Source organism: Zootoca vivipara, chromosome 8, assembly GCF_965207765.1.
Source record: "Zootoca vivipara chromosome 8, rZooViv2.hap1.1, whole genome shotgun sequence".
Lineage (NCBI taxonomy): Eukaryota > Metazoa > Chordata > Lepidosauria > Squamata > Lacertidae > Zootoca > Zootoca vivipara.
Genome location: NC_142591.1, coordinates 3,363,495 through 3,390,061, shown reverse-complemented (window position 1 = coordinate 3,390,061; position 26,567 = coordinate 3,363,495). Strand labels below are relative to the sequence as shown.

Here is a 26,567-nt window from a genome sequence, read left to right as displayed (position 1 = left end):
CGCGCGAGGAGGGGCGTGTCCTGGCCCCGTCGAAGGCCGGAGGCTCTTTTCACCCCGTGTTCCTTCCTCCCAGCCCTGCCTGCCTTGTCGGTCCTCTCAGCGGCGCTGTTCGCCCGCTCCCCTCGCGAAGGCGGCGGAGGCGGCCTTCCCCCACCCCGCGCGCGCGTGCGCGCCCTGACTCCCGCCCCTTCAGGCAAGCGGCTGCCCCGGCCGCATCACCCCGCACGAAGTTCTTTTATGACGCCTGCAGCGTCGGAGGTCAACGGGATTCCTCCGCTGTGCAGGGCCGAGCGGCGCATGCGCCCTTTTTACTCGGGAGGGCTAGGAGGTGGGCAAGCGGTGACGGCGGGAAACGGCGTTACAGGCAGGACGGGAGGAGGCGGCGGAAGCAGGCAGTTGGGAGGGGTGGGGGAGGAGAGATAAGGAGCGGGTCGGCAGCCGGATTTTCCTCCCTTGTGAGGTGCTCAACAGGCGAAGTTTCACGCTGCCATCGCGAGAAGAGACTTGTCGGAAGAGGTTGCCGGAAGTGGACGGCCGGAAGGACGTGGAGGAGGAGGGGGAAGAGCTTCCGGTGCCGCCGCCTGGAACGTCCTTCCTCTCTCGGTTTGGTGACGCTTGTGGGACCCCGACCCTACCTACCTTAAATAAATCACTTAGTCTTAGGGAAAACCTTTGTTTAAAAATAAAAGGAGCGGGGCGGACAGTGAACCGGATTAACTACACACAATTGTAGAATGAGCTATGTGCATGCACGAAATATCTGAAGAAGTGTGCATGCACACGAAATGACAAACTTTGTTGGTCTCTAAGGTGCTACTGGAAGGAAGTTTTCTATTTTATTTTGTTTCGGCGGCAGACCAACACGGCAACCTACCTGTAACTAGAATGATCAGAGGTGATATGCCTCTGAAGTTGAACAGCAGTTGTTTTTGTCATATGAACACAATAGCCCCACTGTTGGCCACTGTAGAAAATAGGATGCTGAGCTGTTGTTGTTTAGTCGTGTCCGACTCTTCGTGACCCCATGGACCATAGCACGCCAGGCACTCCTGTCTTGCACTGCCTCCCGCAGTTTGGTCAAACTCATGTTCGTAGCTTCGAGAACACTGTCCAACCATCTCGTCCTCTGTCGTCCCCTTCTCCTAGTGCCCTCAATCTTTCCCAACATCAGGGTCTTTTCCAAGGATTCTTCTCTTCTCATGAGGTGGCCAAAGTATTGGAGCCTCAGCTTCACGATCTGTCCTTCCAGTGAGCACTCAGGGCTGATTTCCTTAAGAATGGATAGGTTTGATCTTGCAGTCCATGGGACTCTCAAGAGTCTCCACCAGCACCATAATTCAAAAGCATCAATTCTTCGGCGATCAGCCTTCTTTATGGTCCATACAATGAAAACATAAAATGAGTCATGCAGGATTAGTCCAAAAGCTTATCTAGCTCAGCATCCATAAAGACCATAAGGATGCTGAGCTAGATAAGCTTTTGGACTAATCCTGCATGACTCATTTTATGTTTTCATTGTATGTTCAGTTAGAAGCAACACAGGTAGATCTGGTAGATGGTGGACACAAGCAACAGATGCTCAATCTTGGAATGTCAGAATCTTTCAGAGGTGCTCTAAGAGTACTTTATTAGTATACTATAACATATAGATCATCCTTGATGCAAAGCTGGCATCTAAAGCAGATACAAATTGGCTCTCAACCAGGCTTAGTAATCATTGACCTATACACAAAGGACTTGAGACTGGTACACAGATGGAAAAATTATCTGGCACATCTTGATGGGAGGGTTGGGTCTTCTAATATCCCAGGTCATTTCAAGTTCTTGAGTAGTTGAAGATGTACCTGTTGCTGAGAGAATCAACATTGATTCAACTGCTGCTTACATAGCAATGTGGATCCTACCATGTCAATATTTTACCTCCTACAAAAATTTATCTTTTTATGGTGAGCATTTTGGGCTAATGGTAGGGGGACTGTTGTTATGATTATTTTTATTATTTTGCTGTCTATTACTATGCTTTGTTTTATGTTCTTATTATTATGCTCCATAAAGATCTTTTGATAAAGGGTTGTACAGTGGTAACTCGGTTTAAGAACAGTCCGATTTAAGAACGATTTGGTTTACAAACTCCGCAAAACCAGAAATAGTGTCCTGGTTTGAAAACTTTACCTCGGTCTAAGAATGGAATCTGAACGGTGGAAGGGCGGCGGGAGGCCTCATTAGGGAAAGCGTGCCTCAGTTTAAGTTTAAGAACCGACTTCTGGAATGGATTAGGTTCATAAACCGAGGTACCACTGTATATAAATAATAATAGAATTAATAATAGAATATTTCATGATGAAAGAATATATGTAGAGGTGCTTTCATCACTGTATGAAGCCAACCAGTGGTATGGCAGCATAAAATGTCACATCCAAGAATACCTTATTATGACATCCTACTTTAGTGACTGGCTGCAAGGCTGGGTATTCCTAGAATCCCTAATACAGGTTTACAATCATTAATTCCCTGCTTTGCAAGTTTGTGAAGCTAGAGTTCTTCTGGTTCTAGCCTGGGTAAGTTGGGCAGCCGCTCCAGACAGTCTGGGCTAAACCCAGCTGTCCCATCCTCCACTGTACAGCACTGAACGCTTGACAGTGATAATATTAGAAGGAGTGGTTTGCAGTGGCCAAAATTCAGGATTCCTAAAGGATTAACATTTCTGTAAGCCATCATGGATTTAATTCCATGGTAGAAATTAATAATAAATAATACTCTCTTAAGGTGGACATTTGTGGAGGGAAGGCAAAATGTCCCTGTGGTCGGCAGGTACCGCATAGGTTGGCAGGTCAGAGCTCCAGGTGTCACGGGCTGTCTAATGTGTTGATAGACTACACATATCTTTACTAGATGTGTCCTGGGTGGTTGTACTGTTCTTCTCTCATCTGCCCATCATGGCCTTTCAGGGTCAAGGCACCTGACTGCCTACGTGGAAAAATGAGTGGACATTGGGGCGCTGCTATCTGCCCTAGGAAGCAAAGTGTTGTGCCCACAGTGGCAGATGCAGCCAGCTGCTGCCATTTTAATTTAATTTACTTTGGAATTATATACACATTTTCTCAAAATTCATGAGATGGCAGTATAAACTAATAAAAGGTTGTTCTGCTTTTTTTTCATTTTCAGCTTATATATCACCATCAAGAAAGGCAGCAATAGCTGAAAGGGGGCTAAGTGTTATCCTTCAGTATCTTTAAAATTTTAACAGTTGGCTAGATTTGCCTCAGCTGTTGAAAGAAAGCCTACACCAAAGGAGTAGGCAATGAAAGTGTAGGAGGACATGATAGTCAAGCAGGCCAAACGGCCATAAGGAAAAAGAATGCATCAGAGACCTTTGGAGAGACATAATCTATTTTATAAGTTTTTAAGTGTTAATCCCAGAAGACTGTGCCAAGCTGGGTGAGCAGGTGTGCTTGTTTTTTAAGAAAAAGAGTACTGTAGTATTGTGGACATAACCAACACCTGGTGGGGAGCACCATTTTTGGATATAAGCTCTATATAAACCTGGGGCTCCACTGATTCCAATTCCCATCTTCCCTGATCATTGGCTATTCTTCCTGAAGCTGGTGGAAGTTGGAGTCAAACAACTGGAGGACCACCGGTTCTCATCCCTGCTCTATAGGAAGGGCATTGTCAGGGACTGGCCAGATGATGAGGAGTCGTGGAGACCTCCATCCTAGGAGGCTTCTGGGTAGGAGGCAAATGGAGATAGCATGGATCCAGGATTGTGATGGTTTGAGACGGAACACACCCTAGAAGAGGAAGAAAAGAGCTGGGAAATAATGGAGGGTGAGGAACAGGAACAAGCCAGCAGATGCCCTAGTCCTGAACAGAGAGAAGAGTCAGATGTTAGAAACGGCACAGCAGACAGGTGACACCATGTCACCTGAAAGCCTGGTAGACTGAAAAGTAGCTCTCTCTGTGTGTCTGGCTTTACTCAGCAGTTAACTCCGTGAGCTGTGTACCGGCTCCCTCATGACAGGAAGGAGCAGTCGCTCTATATGGCAAGAGGATAATGAGCTAGAATCAAATAGGCTAGTGGGAGCCAGTGCCACAAGTCCAGCTAACATAATCTGACTCTCCCCCCTCTCCATCCCCCACACCTCCCAGATTGGCTCTGGGGTTGGGAGAACCACAGTGTCCAAGATGCTATAAATGCCCGAAGGGTCAGACTTCTCCCCAGAATCACTGTGGGTAGTGACAGTAATATTGCAGTTGTCCTATTGTCCCCCTGGCCAAAATGTCCATGTTGACCCTGAGTTGGAGAATGGAATCAAGGAAGGATTGTACTAATGCACACTTTTCATTACCTTCACATGGATTGGGTTTTGCTTTCATTTATTTATTTCAAAAAAATTTACACACCACTCCATTGTATAAAGCCTCAAAGTGGCTTACAAAAACAAGAAAATCAAGAAAAATTCAAAATCATACTTTAAAAAATTCGAAAGGCTTAGGGTGCATAAAAGAATGTGTCTGTTATGACAGAGGAAACATTTATAGATACCCTAAATGACTGTGCCCTCGTGGAAATGAAGAAAGGATGGTGACACCTCTCACACAAATAAATAAAAATATTCCTACTGCTCAGGCATGCCACCTTGGCTTGTCTGTGGCGTGCTGACATCACACATGCACGTTGTGGGGGCGTGCCAACATGAAACACGCATGACCCAGGGCGTGTGCACGCTGCAGAGTGGAACCTTGGTGGAGCCCGACTCCTTCCTTTAAAATTTGTGGGTGCATGGCAGGGCCGGATTTAGATGAAGAGAGGCCCTAGACTACGCCACTTGTGAGGCCCCTCCCAAGTCCCCACCCTCACGACTAGAAGAAAATGGAAGAGAGTTACAAACAAAATTGAGTGAAGCCAAGGATGACGATGGGTATTTTAAATTTTGCAATTCACAATTTCTCCTCTAAAGGACATCAGAAAACTTCATCAAAATTTGTTTGTCATTTTCAATGTACTGTACAGAATGCTAAGTGCGGACAACCTCTCTTGAGAGATTGTGGCCCTTAATTCATTTTTAATTCTTTTGAGTCTTGAAAAACTCCTCTCTCCCAAGCAGTTAGTGACCATAAAGCTAAGAAATAGCCGCAAGATTGCTTCCACATTAGGAAAGGCCACCTGATTTTTTTCCTTGTATATAATTTGATAAAGGTCTGTATGAGACAGAGAGTGCTGTGCTATAAGCCAGTGTTTCTCAACCTTTTTTGGGCCACGGCACACTTGTTCCGTCAAAAAAATCACGCGGCACACCACCATTAAAAGACGGGGCAAATCCTGGGGGTTGGGAATGGGTGGGGGACTGAGGAATAGGGAGGATGAGGTTGGTGTACTTGCTGAGAGAGCGCTCAAGCACCGCCTCCGTCCTGCCTGCCGCCAGCCCCCCGCTCCCTCCTGGGCTGGCCGTGGCTGAGCTGGGGCTGCTGCTGCTGCTGCCGCCACCGCCGCCTCCCTCCGGCCTCCCCGCTGGTGTAGCTGCCGCCGCCGCTGCTCCTTGGCGGCCCGAGAGCCCTCCCCGGCTGGCGGAGGAGGACGGCGAGGAGCCCGCCGAGGTGGGGCGGCTGCTGCTGCTGCTGTTACTGCCGCCGCTGGACGGGGCTGCTGCTGCTCCAGAGTCCCCGCCGCCCTGCGCCGCTGCCTTCTCCATTGAGCGCGCGGGGAGAGCGCGAGGAGGCGGCCTCGGCCATGAAGCGCTGCCTCGCTCAGGGAGCGAGCGCGAGGAGATGACGGAGGAACACCCTTCGCGCCCTCGCGCCCTCCAGACTGACCCGGCCGGCTTCCTTTCCGGCGGGTCAGCGCTGCCTATTGGCGGCCGCAAATCGCTCTTCTCATTGCCTCACGTTGCGGCACAGCAGCCACCGTCTCGCGGCACAGTAGTGTGCCGCAGAACAGTGGTTGAGAAACGCTGCTATAAGCCTATGGCTTTGTCTCATGTACAGGTGAAAGTGCAAAGTTCTTCTGGGTATGCTTCCATCAACAGTTGAACACCTTGCTGAATTTCTTGCTTAGATGCTATCAGAATAGCAAGAATGGAAAACAATTGTGAAACATCACTGTACACAGTCCAGTACTTCTTTTTAAATTGACTTCAAGTGCATCTAATAAAGGATTTTATCCTAAACTTATCTCTTGAAGAAAGTGCATCTAAGGCCCTAGGCTTCAGCCTACTTAGCCTATACATAAATTCGGCACTGGTGCTCGGGGCCCCCTGGGCCCCTCATAGTTGGCACCTATGCTACTGCTACAAGGCTGGCTGGCTTGCCCCTTCTACAGAGTGTTCTGTGGGAGAAATTTCTCTCTGCAGGCTCTGAAAGATGAACACCCACAGGGAGAATACATAGTTCTGATTGGCTTAGTGTGGGATGATTGGTTTACATTAGGTGGCTGGGATCCCACCCCTCCCCCACCTCCTTATAGAATCAGAACTGTAGAGTTGGGACCCTGAGTATCATCCAGTCCCACCCCCTGCAATGCAGGAATCTCAGCTAAAGCATCCATGACCGATGGTCATCCAACCTCCAAGGCAGGAGAGACCACCATCTCCTGAGGGAGTCCATTCCACAGTTGAACAGTTCTTACTGTCAGAAAGTTCTAAACTTTATCTTGGCTTGGAGGGAAGCCAGACTTTAAATTCAAGGCATTGCATAAATATATAGAATATCCTTACAGGAAAGAGAACATTCCGAAATGCCTTATGCAGATAGAAACTCATTTTATTTTTCAATTTAAAACTTTGGAGCCTACAGGTCTCAACACGGAATTTGAGCTAGCACAATTTCTGTAAAGAACCAATGTTTAGAATGTGAGGGGTTAATCACCCTGAGCTTGTGAAGTATTTAAGTGTAAGAGACCACCCATGGCTGTTTTCATCTAGAAGCTTGCCTGAATGCAGGAAACCCCCCACAAAGAGCATAATTCTCTGTCAGTAAGTAATTTATATGTGCAATCATTTGATGGAAATATATGATTATACTTTTGGAAAGCCTCGTGGTAGTTTAAACAGTATGCGATTTCATTTGTAGAATTACAAAAGCCATTATTGAAGCTGCGAGCCGGAAAGGGACAGGATAAAGAGATAGAACAAATGAACACTTTAAGGTATTTTGAACTTTATTTAAAGTATTTAAATACATGCAACTCATAACAAGACAAGATAGGGGTGTGTGGGTGTAATTGTTATAGACAACTGTCTGTGAAGAAGGATCGAAACAAGATATAAGTCTGGGGAACTTGTGACATCAAGGGGAACTGCATTTAACCCTTTTTGTATACAGTGGTACCTCTGGTTACGAACATTTCAGGTTACGAGATCCGCTAACCCGGATGTAGGTGCTCCTGGTTGCAAACTTTGCCCCAGGATGCGAATGGAAATTGCACGCCAGAGGCCCCAGTAGCAAAAGCGCATCTCAGGATAATAACAGTTTCAGCTTCAGAACGGACCTCCGGAACAAATTAAGTTCGTAACCAGAGGTACCACTGCAACTGCGTTCTTACAGAGAGAACACAAAGGGAATAAGCAGAATAGTCCACCGCCCCAACAAAGCCATTTCTATGGAAGAGAGATGCTGGAGGCAGAAGTGGGATCTACTGCTAATGATTATTTTGATTGGCTAATCAGATGAGATGGGCAGAAGCATCGAGGAGCCACTCAGTTAAAAGAAAGGTAAAGGGACCCCTGACCATTAGGTCCAGTCGTGACCGACTCTGGGGTTGCACGCTCATCTCGCATTATTGGGCGAGGGAGCCGGCGTACAGCTTCGGGGTCATGTGGCCAGCATGACAAAGCCGCTTCTGGCGAACCAGAGCAGCACACGGAAACGCCGTTTACCTTCCCGCTGTAGCGGTTCCTATTTATCTACTTGCATTTTTGACGTGCTTTCGAACTGCTAGGTTGGCAGGAGCTGGGACCAAGCAACGGGAGCTCACCCCGTCACAGGGATTTGAACCGCTGACCTTCTGATCAGCAAGCCCTAGGCTCAGTGGTTTAGCCCACAGCGCCACCTGGGTTCCTAAAAGAAAGGTAGTGTTTGTTTTTGGGTAGTGTGGTTAGTCTGAATGCCTGTGCCCCCTTCTAATTCTTGGAATTGGCAAACTAGCTCCTAGGTGAGATGATGGGCTATTAAGGGGAACGAAGGAAGTGGATTTGAGTGGGATGGCAAAGGGATGGGACCCCTTCCTCAGCCCACTGGTAGTTAAAAAGACAAAAGGCCAGAGTTGAGGGGTGGGTGGGTGGGTAAGCTAGAAACTGGAAGAAGCAAGCAGAAGCCGGGGGGGGGGCTTTATTTTTGTTTGAATCCAAGGGTGTGACCATGGGCCTGGCCAGGGGACAGCGGGACAACTGCCCCCTCTAAATCAAGTAAATAAATAAAAAATACTTAACTAACTGACCAATTGCATCACAGTATGCCCTCCCAAAAATTGCCCCCCCCCCACGATAAATCCTGGCTACACCCATGACTGTGGCTATGGGAAGAGCAGCCCCTCTTGGGGTCTTAATGTAGTGGATGCCTCCATCATAGCGTTAGGATGTATATATTGTAAATAAACCATATATCATAAAGACACGAGAGTCTCAATTGTGCCTCATTCCAAAAGGAAACACGAACCGTGGGTAAGTGCCGGGAACCTTCAGCATTTCACACTGCTCAGAGATTGGGATGGCAGGCAACAATACTGATAGTGACTGTTGGTGACAGGAGAAAGACTTTGGAGGTTTGTGGGGGCTCAGAATCTTGGGAGTGCTACCCTTGACATTGCCCAAGAATGGAACCTGCACTAATTCAGCAGCAGCCCTAATGCAACTTTACATGAATGAACAGATTAAGTTTGATCTAAACCATTTTAAGGAACCGAATCTTTCCTCGTCAGCATGTGCCTTGGTCAGCATGTTGCTTCTGTGCAAAAAGTGAGATTATGTTCTAAAGCCCTGTTTTGGTTCTCTACGTTTTGTTAGTTGCTCAATCCATACAGCATCTACAGAAATTAGTAATGGGTTTTATCACGGAAAGAAGAAAAGCAAGGGTAAACTTGCAAAATGTGTTCAAAACACACTATGTACATTCTCTTCTTGTAAGCTTTGCAAAAACTCTGTAAGGTGAGACTTATTACTGCAGAAGAATGAGGCTGAGCAGTACCAAATACTTTATTCAATTACTGTATATTGTCACACCAGTCAAGAATACCACACACAGGGAACAATCCTATGTCCAAGAGGTTGGCCATAAACCAAGCCCAAGCCCATGTAAATTAAGCTGGTGTAAAGTTACACCCAATCCAAACCCTGATCAGCAGTGGGGCAGCTGCTCTGTCTAAGCCCAGCAGAGGGGAAGCAACCCTTTAAAATAAGGTAGTGTTCTATGCCAGGCTGCCGGGCTACATTCCTGAGCTGAACAAGCTTACTTAGGATCCAGCCAAAGTCCCTCCTCTCTGGTCCCACGGCCAGAACACCAGGGAGGGAGGCAAGGAGCAGGGTGAGCGGGAGGGCGGCCGGGTTGTCTGGAGGAGCTGCAGCGTGGCGCCCCCTGGTGGCCTGGCAGCCTGGCGCATTGCGCCACCCAGCCTTGCCTTAGGGCCGGCATTGTGCCTTTATAGGTTCTTATATTATTGTGCTGACAGATGTTATTTTAAAATTATTGTACCGATGGACATTATTTTCAAATTGAGTTATTGTAACGCACCCTGGGATCCCTTGCCATGAAGGTTGGGTTAACTTCTCCAGAAGCTGGGAAGGAGAGGAGACTAGACTTGAGTACACACTGTACAATGAAAGCACGATATTCGCCTCAAATCCTATGAACTATAGTTTCGCCCTCACAAAGCTACAATTTTCAGCACCTTTAACAAACAACTTCTTTGGGGAAATACTCTGCTTTCAATGTGCTTTACATGCATAGTGTACATGTAACCTAGGCAACATATACCTGCCTCAGAATTTCTTTTTTACTACTTTAAAGTTGGCCTATCAATTGAATAAACATTTAAAAAAATAGCTATGAACTAGTCATAGAATCATAGAGTTGGAAGAGACCACAAGGACCATCCAGTCCAACCCCCTGCCGAGCAGGAAACACCATCAAAGCATTCTTGACATATGCCTGTCAAGCCTCTGCTTAAAGACCTCCAAAGAAGGAGACTCCACCACACTCCTTGGTAGCAAATTCCACTAACGAACAGCTCTTACTGTCAGGAAGTTCTTCCTAATGTTTAGGTGGAATCTTCTTTCTTGTAGTTTGAATCCATTGTTCCGTGTCCGCTTCTCTGGAGCAGCAGAAAACAACCTTTCTCCCTCCTCTATATGACATCCTTTTATATATTTGAACATGGCTATCATATCACCCCTTAACCTTCTCTTCTCCAGGCTAAACATACTCAGCTCCCTAAGCCGTTCCTCATAAGGCATCGTTTCCAGGCCTTTGACCATTTTGGTTGCCCTCTTCTGGACACGTTCCAGCTTGTCAGTATCCTTCTTGAACTGCGGTGCCCAGAACTGGACACAGTATTCCAGGTGAGGTCTGACCAGAGCAGAATACAGTGGTACTATTACTTCCCTTGATCTAGATGCTATACTCCTATTGATGCAGCCCAGAATTGCATTGGCTTTTTTAGCTGCTGCATCACACTGTTGACTCATGTCAAGTTTGTGGTCTACCAAGACTCCTAGATCCTTTTCACATGTACTGCTCTCGAGCCAGGTGTCACCCATCCTGTATTTGTGCCTTTCATTTTTGTTGCCCAAGTGTAGTACTTTACATTTCTCCCTGTTAAAATTCATCTTGTTTGCTTTGGCCCAGTTGTCTAATCTGTTAAGGTCATTTTGAAGTGTGATCCTGTCCTCTGGGGTATTAGACACCCCTCCCAATTTGGTGTCATTTGCAAACTTACTCGGGGTGCCCTCAAGCCCATCATCCAAGTCTTCATAGGCTTGGTCAGGATTCTTCCATGTGCTGTCCCTTCCAAGGTTACCTGCATATTCCCGGAGGACTGACTTTGCTGCTCAATAGCCAATAGTGGTTGGTTTCTGCACTACGTATACTGGAGAACTCATGGTACAGTAGAATGTAACTTATGACTCCATTGACAACAAAGTATTTTCCCAAGGGAACCTTGCTTTACAATTCTAGGCACTCCAAGATGGCAGACTGGCCTTCCAGGTGGTTGGGCTCCAGCTGCGCTTCCCCACACTCCTGCAGGTCTAAAAGAGCACAGGGTGTTGGGATCTTGCTCTGTTTCCATTTTGGGGCTAACAAAACACGGGCCGCAGTTGTTGCATACATAAATACAGTATGCAATCCTCCCAGCAAAAGAGGATTGACAACTTAAGTTAACAGAATATGCAGAACTTGCGGGTTTAATACATAGAATATGGGAGCAAGAAGAACATATATTTAAAGAAGAGTAGAAAACATTTCTTATGGTCTGAAGCTCAACATCAAAAAAAACCAAGATCATGGCCACTGGTCCCATCACCTCCTGGCAAATAGAAGGGGAAGAAATGGAGGCAGTGAGAGATTTTACTTTCTTGGGCTCCTTGATCACTGCAGATCGTGACAGCAGTCACGAAATTAAAAGACGCCTGCTTCTTGGGAGAAAAGCAATGACAAACCTAGACAGCATCTTAAAAAGCAGAGACATCACCTTGCCTACAAAGGTCCGTATAGTTAAAGCTATGGTTTTCCCAGTAGTGATGTATGGAAGTGAGAGCTGGACCATGAAGAAGGCTGATCGCCAAAGAATTGATGGTTTTGAATTATGGTGCTGGAGGAGACTCTTGAGAGTCCCATGGACTGCAAGAAGATCAAACCTATCCATTCTGAAGGAAATCAGCCCTGAGTGCTCCCTGGAAGGACAGATCGTGAAGCTGAGGCTCCAATACTTTGGCCACCTCATGAGAAGAGAAGAATCCTTGGAAAAGATCCAGATGTTGGGAAAGATTGAGGGCACTAGGAGAAGGGGACGACAGAGGACGAGATGGTTGGACAGTGTTCTCGAAGCTATGAACATGAGTTTGACCAAACTGCGGGAAGCAGTGCAAGACAGGAGTGCCTGGTGTGCTCTGGTCCATGGGGTCACGAAGAGTCGGACACAACTAAACGACTAAACAACAACATACAGCTGAAAACGCTAGCAGCACTAAGATAAATTCAGAGTAAATGTTTGATTAATGTAAAAGTGGAAAACTGATTTGAATGGTTATATTGAAAAATTAAATAAATAAGCAAGCAAGCACAGTGTAGGGCAGGGGTACAAACTAAGGCCCGCAGATGGTCCGGGAATCAGCGTGTTTTTGCATGAGTAGAATGTGTCCTTTTATTTAAAATGCATCTCTGGGTTATTTGTGGGGCCTGCCTGGTGTTTTTATAAGAGCAGAATGTGTGCTTTTATTTAAAATGCACCTCTAGGTTATTTGTGGGGCATAGGAATTTGGTCATATCCCCCCCCCAAAAAATATATAGTTCGGCCCACCACATGTTCTGAGGGACAGTGGACCGGCCCACAGCTGAAAAAGGTTGCTGTCCCCTGGTGTAGGGTGTATTGAACAGGCCTTGCTGTGTTGTACAGCTCCCTATGGGGAAATCTTTGTTCCCTAGCTAGTGCATCTACAGTGGTACTTCGTGTTACAGACGCTTCAGGTTACAGACTCCGCTAACGCAAAAATAGTCCCTTGGGTTAAGAACTTTGCTTCAGGATGAGAACAGAAATCGTGCAGCAGGAGCGGGAGGCCCTATTAGCTAAAGTGGTACCTCAGGTTAAGAACAGTTTCAGGTTAAGAACAGACCTCCAGAATGAATTAAGTTCTTAACTCGAGGTACCACTGTAGTCTTTTTAAAGAGTGGTGAGGGAGCACAACGGAGTTAGCTAATCCTCTTGATTTATGGAGTTCTTATGATGAGGCGCTGGAATTGGACAGGTTCCGTTTCCTAGTTTTACTTTCATTATTGTCGAAACCATCCTTTTCAGTTACAAATTATTCATTACAAAAAAAACCACCACCCTTCCTCATTTTTGTGTCTTACTGATTCGTACGTTTCTCAGCTGACGAATCAGAGATCTTTTCTGCTTCAAATTGCCTAAGCTGCAATTTTGTAATAAAAAAAAACCGCTGCCCAGGAACCACCCACAGCCACAGAACAGAAGCAGGCTGAAAACATCAGGAAGCGAGACCTTCCTCGCAACACTGCTTCAACAGACAGGTGAGTGTTGCTGAATGGAGTTCCCCCATCCACCTCTTCTGGGCAGGGTAGAATGGCTACTGATTATTTGCCAGTGTTGGTTCTGGGCTGCAAAATGAGCTGAACATTTCTCCTGCTTCCAGGCATCTGGTTGTTTGGAAGGGTTCCAGTCTAGAAGCATGGGCTGATGGAGCCCAGCCTTTCAAGGAGATCTGCTTGCAGGGAGGCTGCCGGTTAACTTGCTGCTGAAATGGCAATCTGGACGAGTTATTTGTGAGGGGATCGATTTAGGAGTGGCTGGGTTTGGAGAAAGGCCAATGCCACCAATATTATTCAGTTGTACTAGATGCTGCAGGATTTCTGCTTGTGCTGCAAGACTTCCGCTTCTTTTCCTCATCATCTGTGTTCCCAAAACCTGCTCTGGAGGGTCCCCCAACCACCTAGAGCAGATTTTGAGGTTGGGGCTGCGGAGGAGAGGAAGGTTCCAGTGTGAAAGTGAAAGTGAAAGTCTGTTGTGTGAATGAAATAGCAGTGAAGGAGGCAAGCCATTATTATTATTATTATTATTATTATTATTATTATTATTATTATTATTATGCTAAAAACATTCCTGTTTAGACCAGCCTATCCAGATGCTTAGGGACGCGGGTGCCGCTGTGGGTTAAACCACTGAGCCTAGGGCTTGCCGATCATAAGGTCGGCGGTTCGAATCCCCGCGACGGGGTGAGCTCCCGTTGTTCGGTCCCTGCTCCTGCCAACCTAGCAGTTCGAAAGCACCTCGAAGTGCAAGTAGATAAATAGGTACCGCTACAGCGGGAAGGTAAACGGTGTTTCCGTGCGCTGCTCTGGTTCACCAGAAGCGGCTTTGTCATGCTGGCCACATGACCTGGAAGCTGTACGCCGGTTCCCTCGGCCAATAACGCGAGATGAGCACCGCAACCTCAGAGTCCCAAAGAGAGGTGCCTCCTCACACTGCCCCACAGGGCCTGGGAAGCAACCCCTGGCCAGCCCCGGAGGCACCATTCAGCTGCTGAGCTTTAAGCCAGGGCAGCTGCTGCAACAAACTGTCGTGCAAGTCTTTGGGAGGAGGAGAAGTGAGAGGGCACCAGAGAAGGGAGGGAAGGAAAGAGGGACAAGGCCAGTGTTGCCTATGGCACCCCTGACCATCATTCAAGGACCACAGGGTGCCCTGGCACACTGGTTGAGAACCTCTGCTCTAAGCTATTGCCTGAGGATTTACATTTACTTGGTTATCTCACTTTGAGGAGCTAGAGATGGGAGCTGTCTGCTGAGCACCCACTTGATAAGGCGGCTAATTTGTGCTTTTGTATGTGTTGCAGGTGTGATGCCTTATAAGGAGGAACAACCTAGCAACATATCTCCCTCTCTTATCCCCAGACCTCGGGGAAATCGAGCTCGGCATGTGAGCTACCTCTTCCTTGCCCTGTGTGTATGTTTCCTGTGCCTCACGGAGCAAAGCCTAGACCTTGTCTTCCATCACATTGTCATCCATTTCACAGCCCTGCAGGTTGGAGCACTGTGTCAGGGGGCCTGCAACTTCGCAGAAGAGCTGCGTCATGTGACATCCAGGTGATAAAGCTGCTGAAATAATGGGACATACTGATGGATGTTTGCAGGATGGCGCGGTGATGACAGTGGTCGTTCAAGCACACCAAAAGCCAGCTGATTGGCAGTAGTAGGACCAGAAAAGAGAAATGGAGGGATGATAAGCCTTGAGGTGAACACTCACCCAACGAGGCTTGGTCCTTGCTTGGTAGCAGCAAAGATCTGAGAAGGAAGAAAGGCAGGGGGAAGCTGAATATAAAAAGAGGATGGGTAGTGAGATATATATTGTTATTAGTTTTAGGATGCTGAATTTGGCCTCGCTCCCCATGTTAATGTCCGGGAAGTTTAGTGCTAAAAGCTCTGGATGGAATTCAGCGCCACGCTGTAGTGAAAATCTCTTCAGCACAAGCGTTGCAGCTTACCAGATTCCTCCTCCCCTCCCCTTGTGTGCTTGTTTGGGGGTCCACCTGATTTTAGAGGCACCAGGCGGCCCAGGGGAGGAGGGGAGAGCCCAGTTGTGCAAGTGGAAGTTCTCATTGCACTGATGGTACTCCTAAGGTGAATCCTTCTAAAATATTTTCTCTCTGGTAGTTTGAACCACATCAGACCCAGGAGAACTTGGATACCTAGCAGACTAAGGTGTGGGATTACCAGCCTCATATAACCAACATGCTTAATGAAGGGGTTAAGGCCATTGAAATATACTCGGAGTCGAGAGTGAATTTCATGCTCTTTATTCAGCTCGTAGTCATCAAGGAGAAGAAGAGAAGAATGCCCTTTTCCCAAAACCATCTGCTTATATACATTATTTACACAATGGGGTTTGTGTGATTGGCTACTTCAGGGCTACACCTGTGGGCCAATCAGTTTGTGGATTGACTTCTGCCAGCAGCCTGATTGGCTGCTCCTACAGGCCAATCAGGTTGCGGATTCATTTCTGCCAGTGGCCTGATTGGCTGCTCCTGCAGGCCAATCAGGTTGCAGATTCACTTCCACCTGGAGTTGGATTGGGTGGCTCCTGCGGACCAATCAGACTGCTGATTCTGGATCCTATTGTTCTATGATTCAGCTCAGTACATAACAGCCATAGAGTAAGCTTTCTTGCCAGGCTTAGCTATGTCCACTTCCCATAACTTGGGAGGATATAGGTTACTAAGCCTATTGTTCACCTCCCAGTCTACATGAGAAGCTCAGCCCCAAACCAGCATGGCCCAGGGCTCAACTCCCAGCGCACTGGGCAGCTGCATTTCTCAGCCTCCAGCTGCCAGAGGGTGGCTGGAAGGGATGCAACTACCCCACCGGCAGCACACCCAAGCCTCGGATCTCTCCTGGGAGTGATGCGGTGGCTCGGGCACCTGAGAAGGCAGCATGGGGCTGACATCTGCCCGCCGCCGCCTTCTCAGCCGCCAACTGCAAGGTGCCCTGCAGGAACATGGCGGTTCAGGCCCTGACCCCTGCGCTGCTTTTGTGAACAGCGCTGAGCCAGCCAAGCACAGTGCGTCCTGCTCAGCAGCCCTCCAGGTGGAGGGTGCTGGGAGGGACAGTTCCAGCAGTGCACCCTGCCCCATGCCTTCCCCAGGTGCCTGAGCTGCTTGCTACGGCTGCTCCATCCCTCCCTCCCTCGCTCTGGCTCTGTCCAACTGCAGCAGATGCAGGAGAGGAGGAAGCCTTGCAAGAGTAAATCGGGCAGGGCAGGCACAGGGCAGAGAGGAAGTGTTGGAAGGCAGCGAGGAGACATTTCCCCTGCTGCACCCACAGTGCCAGGCAGCTGACCCGTGCAGCGATGCCAGCTGCAGCAGTTCACTCAGGCACCAGGCAGCCATTTCAATCTCGGGCAAAAGGAGCACTGGGCAGGAAGGAAGAGTGGGTGGGATTTCCTTCACAGAACCACAGGAAAGGGACTCCAATGGTGATTCGGTGGATCAATCAGTCAGGGGACTTCCTTTACTGGGTAAGCAGAAGGGGAAAAATAATTAATTTTAAAAGGTGCTGGAACGACGTCCCCCCCATTTTCCATTTGAAACCTCCCCCCCCCCCCCGACTTTCACCACTTTGCAACTAAGCCAAGTTTTCTTTGAAGCCCATGAACCTGGCCTTTGAAGAGTTTGTAAGTAAGCCATTTTTTTAACTTACCAAATGTGTGGTCTTTTCCTATGCTGAGGAAAGAGGGAAACTTTTTAAGGAACTTTAAAGGGGACATTTTGGAACTCACTTGGAAGGGCACATATTTTAAAAAGTCTAATAGCCTATATTTCCACACTTTACTTTTTGCATCTTTTGTGACTTTAAATCTCTGCTGGGGTTCTCTCACCAGATAATACTTATCCCAAACTTGGCATCCAATAATTCTGCTCTCTCTCTCGCTCTCTTCTATATATGCACCAATACCTGGAGTGATAAAACTGGGTTGGAACAGAGTTCCAAGGAAGAGACCATTTTCATCACTCAAGCGCAGCTCTGACAGATCATCGCTTTCACCCCTGAAGCCACATTTTTTTCACTTCAGTGCTGCCCTCTAGGTCTACATCTCCATGGATGAGCACTGGTTTTCTGGTCCATGACATTAGGTTCCCCACACTCTGACACTAGAGTGTCAGTGACACTCACCAGTGACAACATGCCTGCCTGCTGTTTGCAAGGATTTGTAGACCTTTTCAGATGTGTGGAGAGTAAGCACACAGAATACTGAGATACTTGGGGTCAAAGGAGGTTGTAATAGGATGTTTGGCTCATCCCCGCAAAACACAGTGGTCTCAGAGAGGAGGGTACTTTGTGTTGTTCTGTCACATTATATCATCTCATCCATTTCTTTCCTGTAGGTATCATGGGAGCTACTTAAGGGCCCTAAATGCTTGCCTAGAGCTACGCAAACGCTCTTTCCTATTTCTCCTGCTGTGTGGAGTAGCCTACCTGCATCTCCTCAAAGAAACTGGCCTTCCAGTGTGTCGGAACCTGATCATTGTGTGCTTCTGCCAACTTTTAAACTTTGTCTTTGACCTCCAGGTAGCAATCATGGGTCATTAAGCAATCTTTTAATTCATTTGCCACCAATAGCAATTTAATAGTTGATTCCTTGCTGTTTCATGTAAATTGCTTTGAGCTTTGTGGAAGAGCTGTATTAAATGTATCTAAATACTGTAAATGAATCAAGTTACACTTTTCAGGAACCCTATAATATGTGGGCCCTGTCCTAGGTGCAAGTCTTAACCCAGGCATCCCCAAACTGCGGCCCTCCAGATATTTTGGCCTACAACTCCCATGATCCCTAACTAACAGGACCAGTGGTAAGGGACGGTGGGAATTGAAGTCCAAAACATCTGGAGGGCCGAAGTTTGGGGGTGCCTGTTTAACCTATCAATCTTTGCAAGGCCCTCCGAACCTTAAAGGTGGTCCATCTAAATATGAGTCCATTCTACAACTGAATACTCATGTGACTAGAGTGGCAGAGTGTTGGGAAGTGGCTTTTTAACATGTATTTGTATGATTCTTGTGCAGTAAGTTGCTGTCCCAGATCTAGGTTCTGCTTTCCCCTGAGCTTTATAACAAAGTTAATTGAGGTGGGATGAGAGCTGTGCTTTGCACATGGTAACATATGATCACAGCTTTTTCCTTTCCATCTGCAGCATCCATCAGCTGCCGAGGTTTCTGAAATGTATGAAAGAAACAACTGCAATGTAGCACAAGGACTTGCCTGGTCATATTACGTTGGGTATTTAAAACTCATTTTGCCTGGTAAGTATCCATTGTGAGTGGTCTTATCCATTAGCCAGGGATATAAAATGAATTATAATATCCAGAATTCTGTACCAAAGAAATTCAGATTCAACATGTATACACTAGTAAGTTATAGCATGAATTTTTTATTTTGGTATTGTGGTGGATTCCCACCACAGAAGCAGTTAGTTACTGTCAGAGGTGTTTGCGGCTACTCTTGAGTAAAGACGCTCCACTCCGTCTTGTCTTTCAGAGTTTTATTGTGCATATTATTTAAGTCTAAGGTAGCAGTCATTATATTTCCAAATCTCCATACAATGTCCTGTTCTGATCCGATGGAAGAGCAATAAAAATAGAAAAAATGCCAAAAAGGTTCAGTAGAATAAAATCCACTCAGCAGTTACTGTGGTGCTTTGTCACTGGGATCAAATTACTTCATCAGCTGGGGCTCCCCTCTTGTACACAAAGAAGAATGGAATATGAGGACAGATATGGGTAAATGGTGTGCATCATTGTCTTTTGGGAAAGTGATATATGTTTCGGAAGAAAGGGCATGTAGTCATACGGAGCGCAGAAGCTTCATGCCATTGGCACTGAAGCCTTTTGCAGATAATCAGGGTTAAGGTAAAGGTAAAGGGACCCCTGACCATCAGGTCCAGTCGTGACCGACTCTGGGGTTGCGGCGCTCATCTCACGTTATTGGCCAAGGGAGCCGGCGTACAGCTTCCAGGTCATGTGACTAGCATGATAAAGCCACTTCTGGCGAACCAGAGCAGCGCATGGAAATGCCGTTTACCTTCCCACCGGAGCGGTACCTATTTATCTACTTGCACTTTGACATGCTTTTGAACTGCTAGGTTGGCAGGAGCTGGGACCGAGCAACGGGAGCTCACCCCGTTGTGGGGATTCAAACCGCCGACCCTTCTGATCGGCAAGCTCTAGACTCTGTGGTTTAACCCACAGCGCCACTGTAATCAGTGCAATACACATGATTTATTTATTTATTTATTTATTTATTTATTTATTTATTTATAAACAGAAATTCAGAGGACTCCAAACACATAAAACATGGTGCAATCTTATGGGTGAAGGGAAGCTTTCCCAAGACAAACAACTGGTGGTGGTTGTTTCGCATAGGGCAGAGGGTAGGGGGCTCCACAGCACAGAGGCAACAGCAGAAAATGCCTGTTTTCTGTAGACTGCAGTGTCTTGAGCAGTGCTTTTTTTCTGGGGGTACACATACCCCTAAACATTTTGTGAATCTAAGTTAGGTCACATTGAGGGGCAGTATTTCAATATGAGTAGGGAAATCAGAGTACCCGTAAACATTTTTTTTTAAAAGGAAAAAAACCACTTGTCACGAGTATAGTTGTACCTCTGGTTAAGAACTTAATTCATTCTGGAGGTCCGTTCTTAACCTGAAACTGTTCTTAACCTGAAGCACCACTTTAGCTAATGGGGCCTCCTGCTTCCGCTGTGCCGCCGGAGCACAATTTCTGTTCTCATCCTGAAGCAAAGTTCTTAACCCGAGGTACTATTTCTGGGTTAGCGGAGTCTGTAACCTGAAGTGTCTGTAACCTGAGGTACCACTGCATATGCTTAGGCAGATAGAACTCGTGCAAGGAACTTCTGCATACAGTATTTGTGTTTTCCCATTTACATCAGTGTAGGAATTCTGTACCATTTGTCAGATTCTCCCATTTTGGGGTTTGTAGCCATAAGTGGGAGAATGTGACAAACAGTACAGAATTCCATTCCATATGTACAGGTGCTCTGCAGATTCCCATCCCTGGCTATAGAGAAAGTGATGAGCTTCTTAAAGAACTAATGTAATGTTACTGTCTCCACCCCAACTGTCTTTCCTTAATGCGGTTTTGTTTTGAAGGCCTCAAAGATCGGATTAGAGAGTTCAACCAAAGCAATACCCATTTGCTGAATTACAAGAAGACTTGGAAATTGCACATCTTGATTCCCCTGAGCTGTGATGTGTGCGATGACCTGCAGAAGGTTGACAGTCATATTCATTTCATAAAGAATCTCCCAGAAATGAACGTGGATATTGCTGGCATTAAAAAAAGAAGCTACAAAAATAGTGTCTATGGGATATTGGGTGAAAACAAAGAGGTATGCTTCTGTAATAAAAAATGTCTTAGAGTGACAACAGCTGTTGAATTTATTACAATTTCTCAGTTCCAGACATCATATTTTAAAAAGGAAGTTTGCCTGAAACTCAACAACTTCTGCCATTAGTTATATGCAGATTATAAATATCATGGGAGACAAGATGAAACTTTTCAGGAACCCCTCAGAATAATTCTCTCCAGACAACACTGTCGACCTCCAGCACCACCTTCTGGAGACATCAAGTCAGATAGGAGTAGGATTCCCCAAACAGAATCTTCACTCTCAAGCCCACTAATCAGTTCAGAAGCAAAGCATAGTTGCTAGTATCAAAAACTACAGAGAAGTCTAGGGGAATTGACATGATCACACTCCCTATAGTTATCTTCCAGGGAAGGTTGACTAGGGCATCTTCACCTCCTATGCAGGTTTTTAGGTTCTGGTACAGATTAGGGACCCAGGTGGCGCTGTGGGTTAAACCACAGAGCCTAGGGCTTGCTGATCAGAAGGTCGGCGGTTCGAATCCCTGCAACGGGGTGAGCTCCCATTGCTCGTTCCCAGCTCCTGCCCACCTAGCAGTTCGAAAGCACATCAAAGTGCAAGTAGATAAATAGGGACCGCTCCGGCGGGAAGGTAAACGGCGTTTCTGTGCGCTGCTCTGGTTCGCCAGAAGCAGCTTTGTCATGCTGGCCACATGACCCGGAAGCTGTCTGCGGACAAATGCCGGCTCCCTCGGCCTATAGAGCGAGATGAGCGCCGCAACCCCAGAGTCGGGCACGACTGGACCTGATGGTCAGGGGCCCCTTTACCTTTTACAGATTATGAAGTAACACTTCTGAAAATTGTTACAGGTAGGTAGCCGTGTTGGTCTGACGTAGTCAAAACAAAAAACAAGAAAAATTCCTTCCAGTAGCACCTTAGAGACCAACTAAGTTTGTCATCGGCTCAGATGAAGAAGTGTGCATGCACACAAAAGCTCATACCTATGACAAACTTAGTTGGTCTCTAAGGTGCTACTGGAAGGATTTTTTTATTTATTTTTTGTTTCGACTTCTGAAAATGTTAGTGCTGATGTGAAAGCAACCAGCCATTCCTCAAGCAATAGTCTAAATGCCACCCTGATAACACTGGGATTGTATTTCTCCCCATTCCTCTAGGAACATTTTTGTGTTCTGGAGTATGCCACCCCTCTGCGGTCCCTCTTTGCCATGTCCCAAGATGAAAGTGCTGCCTTCAGCCGTCAAGACCGTTTGGAACAAGTCAAGCTTTTCTGCAGAGCACTGGAAGAAATCTTACAGAGATCTAAATATTGTTCTGACTGCTGCCGGCTCATTGTATATGATGGTAAGAAATGGGATGACAGTCTGGCTATTTGTTTTGGAGTGGTGGGGGCAAGGAGGAGGCTACAAACTTTGTTCTATGAAGGGATCCTGCGGCAGGTAGAGCCTTTCTTTCTACAGCAGAAAAGACCTGTCAGTGTGCTTTGGGAACTCAGAAAGAGCTTCCTCTCTGTTCTTCTGTTTTCTGTCTGTGGTTTTAGAAAGTCATAGATTTATTATTCTCTTCTCATCTCAGGCTGGATTTCTGCCTAGATCCAGAGATCTTAATGTGCAGCAGCAAGGCTATAGGAATACAAATGCACATAAAGATCTAGCACATTGGAAAGCATCTTAATCTAATTAATGTTTGGTCATAAGGATCTTTGTCCTGGGTACCTGTAGTCAGTTGAGTTCCCTCTATCTTGCCTCACCTAATAAGGAAGATATGCGGGGGTGGCTTGCACTCAGAACGGATTCACCTTTGTTTTCTCAGCTGAATTCTGCAGAACATTTTTGTAATCAAACATTTGATTATTGAGTGAGAAAGCCCACTTTCTGAAAAGAGAATGTATAGTTTTTACCTTTGGTATTGGAGTGGCATTTGTTATGTGGTTTTGGTTTTAAATTAAGATTTTGTGTGCCACATAGATACATTTTCATACAAGCTTGTGCTTTACTGAGATACATGAATACTTTTTGCAAATAAATGTACATTCGCTTTGAGCAGTTAATGAGTCATAAACAGTGCTGAAATCACTACTCAATGCTACTGCTTTCCATGAATCTAGGGAGCGGGTGGCATTGTGGTCTAAACCACTGAGCCTCATGGGCTTGCTGGTTGGAAGGTTGGCAGTTCGAATTCCCGCAACAGGGTGAGCTCCCATTGCTCTGTCCCAGCTCCTACCAACCTAGCAGTTCGAAAGCACACCAAAAAGTCCAAGTAGATACATAGGTACTGCTATAGCAGGGAGGTAAACGGTGTTTCCATGCGCTCTGGCTTCTGTCACGGTGTTCCGTTGTGCCAGAAGTGGTTTAGTCATGCTGGCCACATGGCCCGGAAAGCTGTCTGTGGACAAACGCCGGCTCCCTTGGCCTCAAAAGCGAGATGAGTGCCACAACCCCATCGTCACCTTTGACTGGACTTAACCGCCCAGGGGTCTTTTACCTTTACCTCCCCCCCCCTTGACTGTATCTACTGTATTTGATGAAAGGTTTTTTAAAAATATTCAGCTGTATATTCTGGCATGGGACCCAGGTGGGTTAAACCACTGAGCCTAGGGCTTGCTGATCAGAAGGTTGGCGGTTCGAATCCCTGCGACTGAGCTCCCGTTGCTCGGTCCCAGCTCCTGCTAACCTAGCAGTTCGAAAGCACGTCAAAAATGCAAGTAGATAAATAGGAACCGCTACAGCGGAAAGGTAAACAGCATTTCCGTGTGCTGCTCTGGTTTGCCAGAATCGGCTTTGTCATGCTGGCCACATGACCTGGAAGCTGTACGCCGGCTCCCTCGGCCAATAATGCGAGATGAGCGCCGCAATTCCAGAGTTGGTCACGACTGGACCTAATGGTCAGGGGTCCCTTTACCTTTTTATATTCTGGCATATTTCATTTTTGCCTTTGGAATTTCCCTTGATAAGAACAAGGCAACTTTTTTAAATGAGATAACATACTGTATATGAAAAACTCAGGCTTCCGGCCGACCACACAAAGTGATCCCAGCTCATTGCGCTTGCTCTGAGTGAGATCGGGCTACTGCAGAGGGAGAGGGGAGTAAAGTGTGGCCTCCACATCTCCCCAAAAGCTCTGGAGATAAACTGGAGCCTCTAAAAGCCCCCCCCCCAAGGGCTGATCGGTCTCCCTACCAAACCCCTGACAGAGCCAAAGATTTTGGAAAGGGTGTGGAGAGGGTAGAGACAGAGCACAAGGGGCCCAGAGACAGAAAGTCGGGTCATGACTCGAGTAGCGGCAGCACCCCTGGAAACAGATCGAGACTGGAGGGGGGGGGACTAGAGAAACCTGAGAAAAAGACTTGACAATTAAAGAAAAGAATTTGATAAGAAAGGAAAGGTAATCTGAAGTGGCACAAAGCTGCATGGGGAGAATCTGCGAGTGATTTCCAACGAAAACTAAGTGGAAGGATGGCAGACATACCTATATTATGACAAAACAAAAGTGCACAAGGGATTTCTCAACCATGTGATAAGATATAGGTTATTACCTATACAGTGGAACCTCGGTTTATGAACACCTTGGTTTACGAACTTTCGGTTTACGAACGCTGCGGACCCATCTGGAACGGATTAATTCACTTTCCATTACTTTCAATGGGAAAGTTTGCTTCAGTTTATGAACGCTTCAGTTTAAGTACTCCGCGGACCGTCTGGAACAGATTAATCCACTTTCCATTACTTTCAATGGGAAAGTTCGCTTCAGTTTATGAACGGTTACTCCGCGGACCGTCTGGAACGGATTAATCCACTTTCCATTACTTTCAATGGGAAAGTTCGCTTCAGTTTATGAACGCTTCAGTTTATGAACAGACTTCCGGAACCAATTGTGTTCATAAACCGAGGTACCACTGTACAGTGTTTGGGTAAGACAGAAAATCCTTCTAGAAAGGAAGACCCCTTGCTGGATATCCTCCATTGAGGCAGTGGCAGTAAAAAAAAATTAGCATGAATATAATGTACGATTAAAGCATTTTGGTTTTTAACTTTGTAAATGAGTGGAAAAGATTGCCCTTGAAACACATAGACGGAAGTCAACATCATTGTGTTTTTAGTTTAGGGATTGCTTGCTGTGACAAAATTTTGAGACCACCTGCTGCAGAGTGAATGAGGCTTTTCTGACATGCGAGTTCTATACTCAGGCTTCCTGCAAGCATATTGTGAGATCTTCATCATCATGCTATAGATCCACCTTAGAGATCTAGGCAGCTTCTGGGAATGATTGTTGGTGAGGTTGGCAATTCAAGGGCTGCAGCTCCACCAGGATGGTGGTGTTGATATATAGATCTTTACCACATACGCTACCTAAAGTTTCTGAGGCAAAATCAAATCAAATCAGGGTAGTGATAGATAGACTTGAAAAGATAACACTGTCTTGATGCAACTGAGAGCGCTCTTCTAGCAGTTAGCTGCAGGGCTTCACATTCTCCTATGAAAAGTCCAGTGCAGTCACAGCTGGTTTTGTTTTTCCAGATTCAGAAGAAAATGACAAGCACTTTCTGTCCAAGACTATCCTAAGACACATGGAGCAGGAGCTCCAAGAGGAGTATACCATGGATGAAAAGCATGAAGGCAGCACACAGAATGCTGAATCAAATGGGATTCAGCTCCTGATTAGTGGCTCTGATCATCCCATGTCTTTGCATAGTTATGGCTACTGAAATATATTGGCCCTCATCTCATAGCTCCATGTCCTTTCTTGTAGAAATCATCAGGATTGCTTCCAGATGAAACCTAATAGTACCAAATTTTAACACATGCAGACTGACCCCAACAAGACCTAAAAACCCTTCTAGAGAGCATGAAGATGTTGGTAAAAATTGAGGCAGGGCCACCTCTGAGACTTTGTGGGCATGGAGATGTGTTGGAATAAGACAAACATTTATGGATTTTTCTTTCAAATGAATCTGTGGCTTCCTTTGATGCCTTTCTCTCTTCTGCCTCTTCTTCTGTTTCTTCAAAGTTGTTCCAAACATTATGGACAAAGGTGATGAGAGAAGAAAACAGCTTTCCCCCTGACTTAAGATCATGGCCTATTTTTCTAAGATACCATGAAATCTGTGAGGACTTCATACCTAAAAGCGCTAAAAAGATGATATTATTATTATTATTATTATTATTATTATTATTATTATTATTATTATTTATCGCCCATCTGGCCGGGTTCCAACAAAACATTAAAATACAGAAATCCATCAAACATTAAAAGCTTCCCTAAACAGGGCTGCCTTAAGATGCCTTCTAAAGTTCTGGTAATTGTTGTTCTCTTTGACCTCTTGTGGGAGGGCATTCCACAGGGTGGGTGCCACTACCGAGAAGGCCCTCTGCCTGGTTCCCTGTAACTTGGCTTCTCGTAGCGAGGGAACCGCCAGAAGGCCCTCGGCGCTGGACCTCAGTGTCCGGGCAGAACGATGGGGGTGGAGACGCTCCTTCAAGTATACTCAGCTTTTGTTTGTTTGTTTGTTTAACCAAAGAGTTTGTTTCTCTCCTAGCAACCAATTTTTGTTTTGAATCATTAAGGTTGCCAAAATAGTAATCCAGAGGATGAGAGTCTGTGTGGCTTTGCCTCTACGTGGACCATGCTCTTTGTGAAAGTACCAGTGATCAATGCTGTCTTCTCTTCTCTCTACTGGTAGAACACAGTGAGAGCCTTTCTAGCTGAACACTACCAGCATAGAGAAGAGAAGGGAACGCTCTCTTCTTCTGTTGGTAGTATCCATTAGAACAGTTCCCTCTCTCCTCTCTGTTTGCTAGCTAATCAGAAGCTAGTAGCTGGGGGGGGGGGACGACAAATAAAAGCCTACCCTGGCTTCCTGCTATTTCCAGTTGAGGAATGAGTGATGAATAGCCTCTTAATTACCCCTTGAATATTTTCTCAGATTGCCCCAATGTCAGTTTCTCTTCCTG

The 26,567-nt window shown here is 46.3% G+C and overlaps 1 protein-coding gene across 1 annotated transcript; it reads left to right on the top strand.

Annotated features, from left to right (window-relative positions):
* The first annotated feature begins 13,089 nt into the window (after positions 1-13,089).
* On the top strand, positions 13,090-26,447 carry STING1 (stimulator of interferon response cGAMP interactor 1). Its single transcript, XM_035103543.3, has 7 exons — positions 13,090-13,236; positions 14,556-14,805; positions 17,601-17,784; positions 18,405-18,513; positions 20,381-20,619; positions 21,774-21,960; positions 25,134-26,447. Exons 2-7 carry the CDS (start codon positions 14,561-14,563, stop codon positions 25,319-25,321), a joined length of 1,152 nt encoding a protein of 383 aa, XP_034959434.3. The 5' UTR covers positions 13,090-13,236; positions 14,556-14,560; the 3' UTR covers positions 25,322-26,447.
* The last annotated feature ends 120 nt before the right edge of the window (positions 26,448-26,567 follow it).

What these genes read in the sequence shown, in the direction of transcription:
- STING1 (XM_035103543.3), top strand. Translation starts at nt 14,561, where the DNA reads ATGCCTTATAAGGAGGAACAACCTAGCAACATATCTCCCTCTCTTATC. An exon ending in TTTAAAACTCATTTTGCCTG is followed by an intron (nt 18,514 to 20,380) that starts GTAAGTATCCAT and finishes TTTGTTTTGAAG; the next exon opens with GCCTCAAAGATCGGATTAGA. An exon ending in TATTGGGTGAAAACAAAGAG is followed by an intron (nt 20,620 to 21,773) that starts GTATGCTTCTGT and finishes CCATTCCTCTAG; the next exon opens with GAACATTTTTGTGTTCTGGA.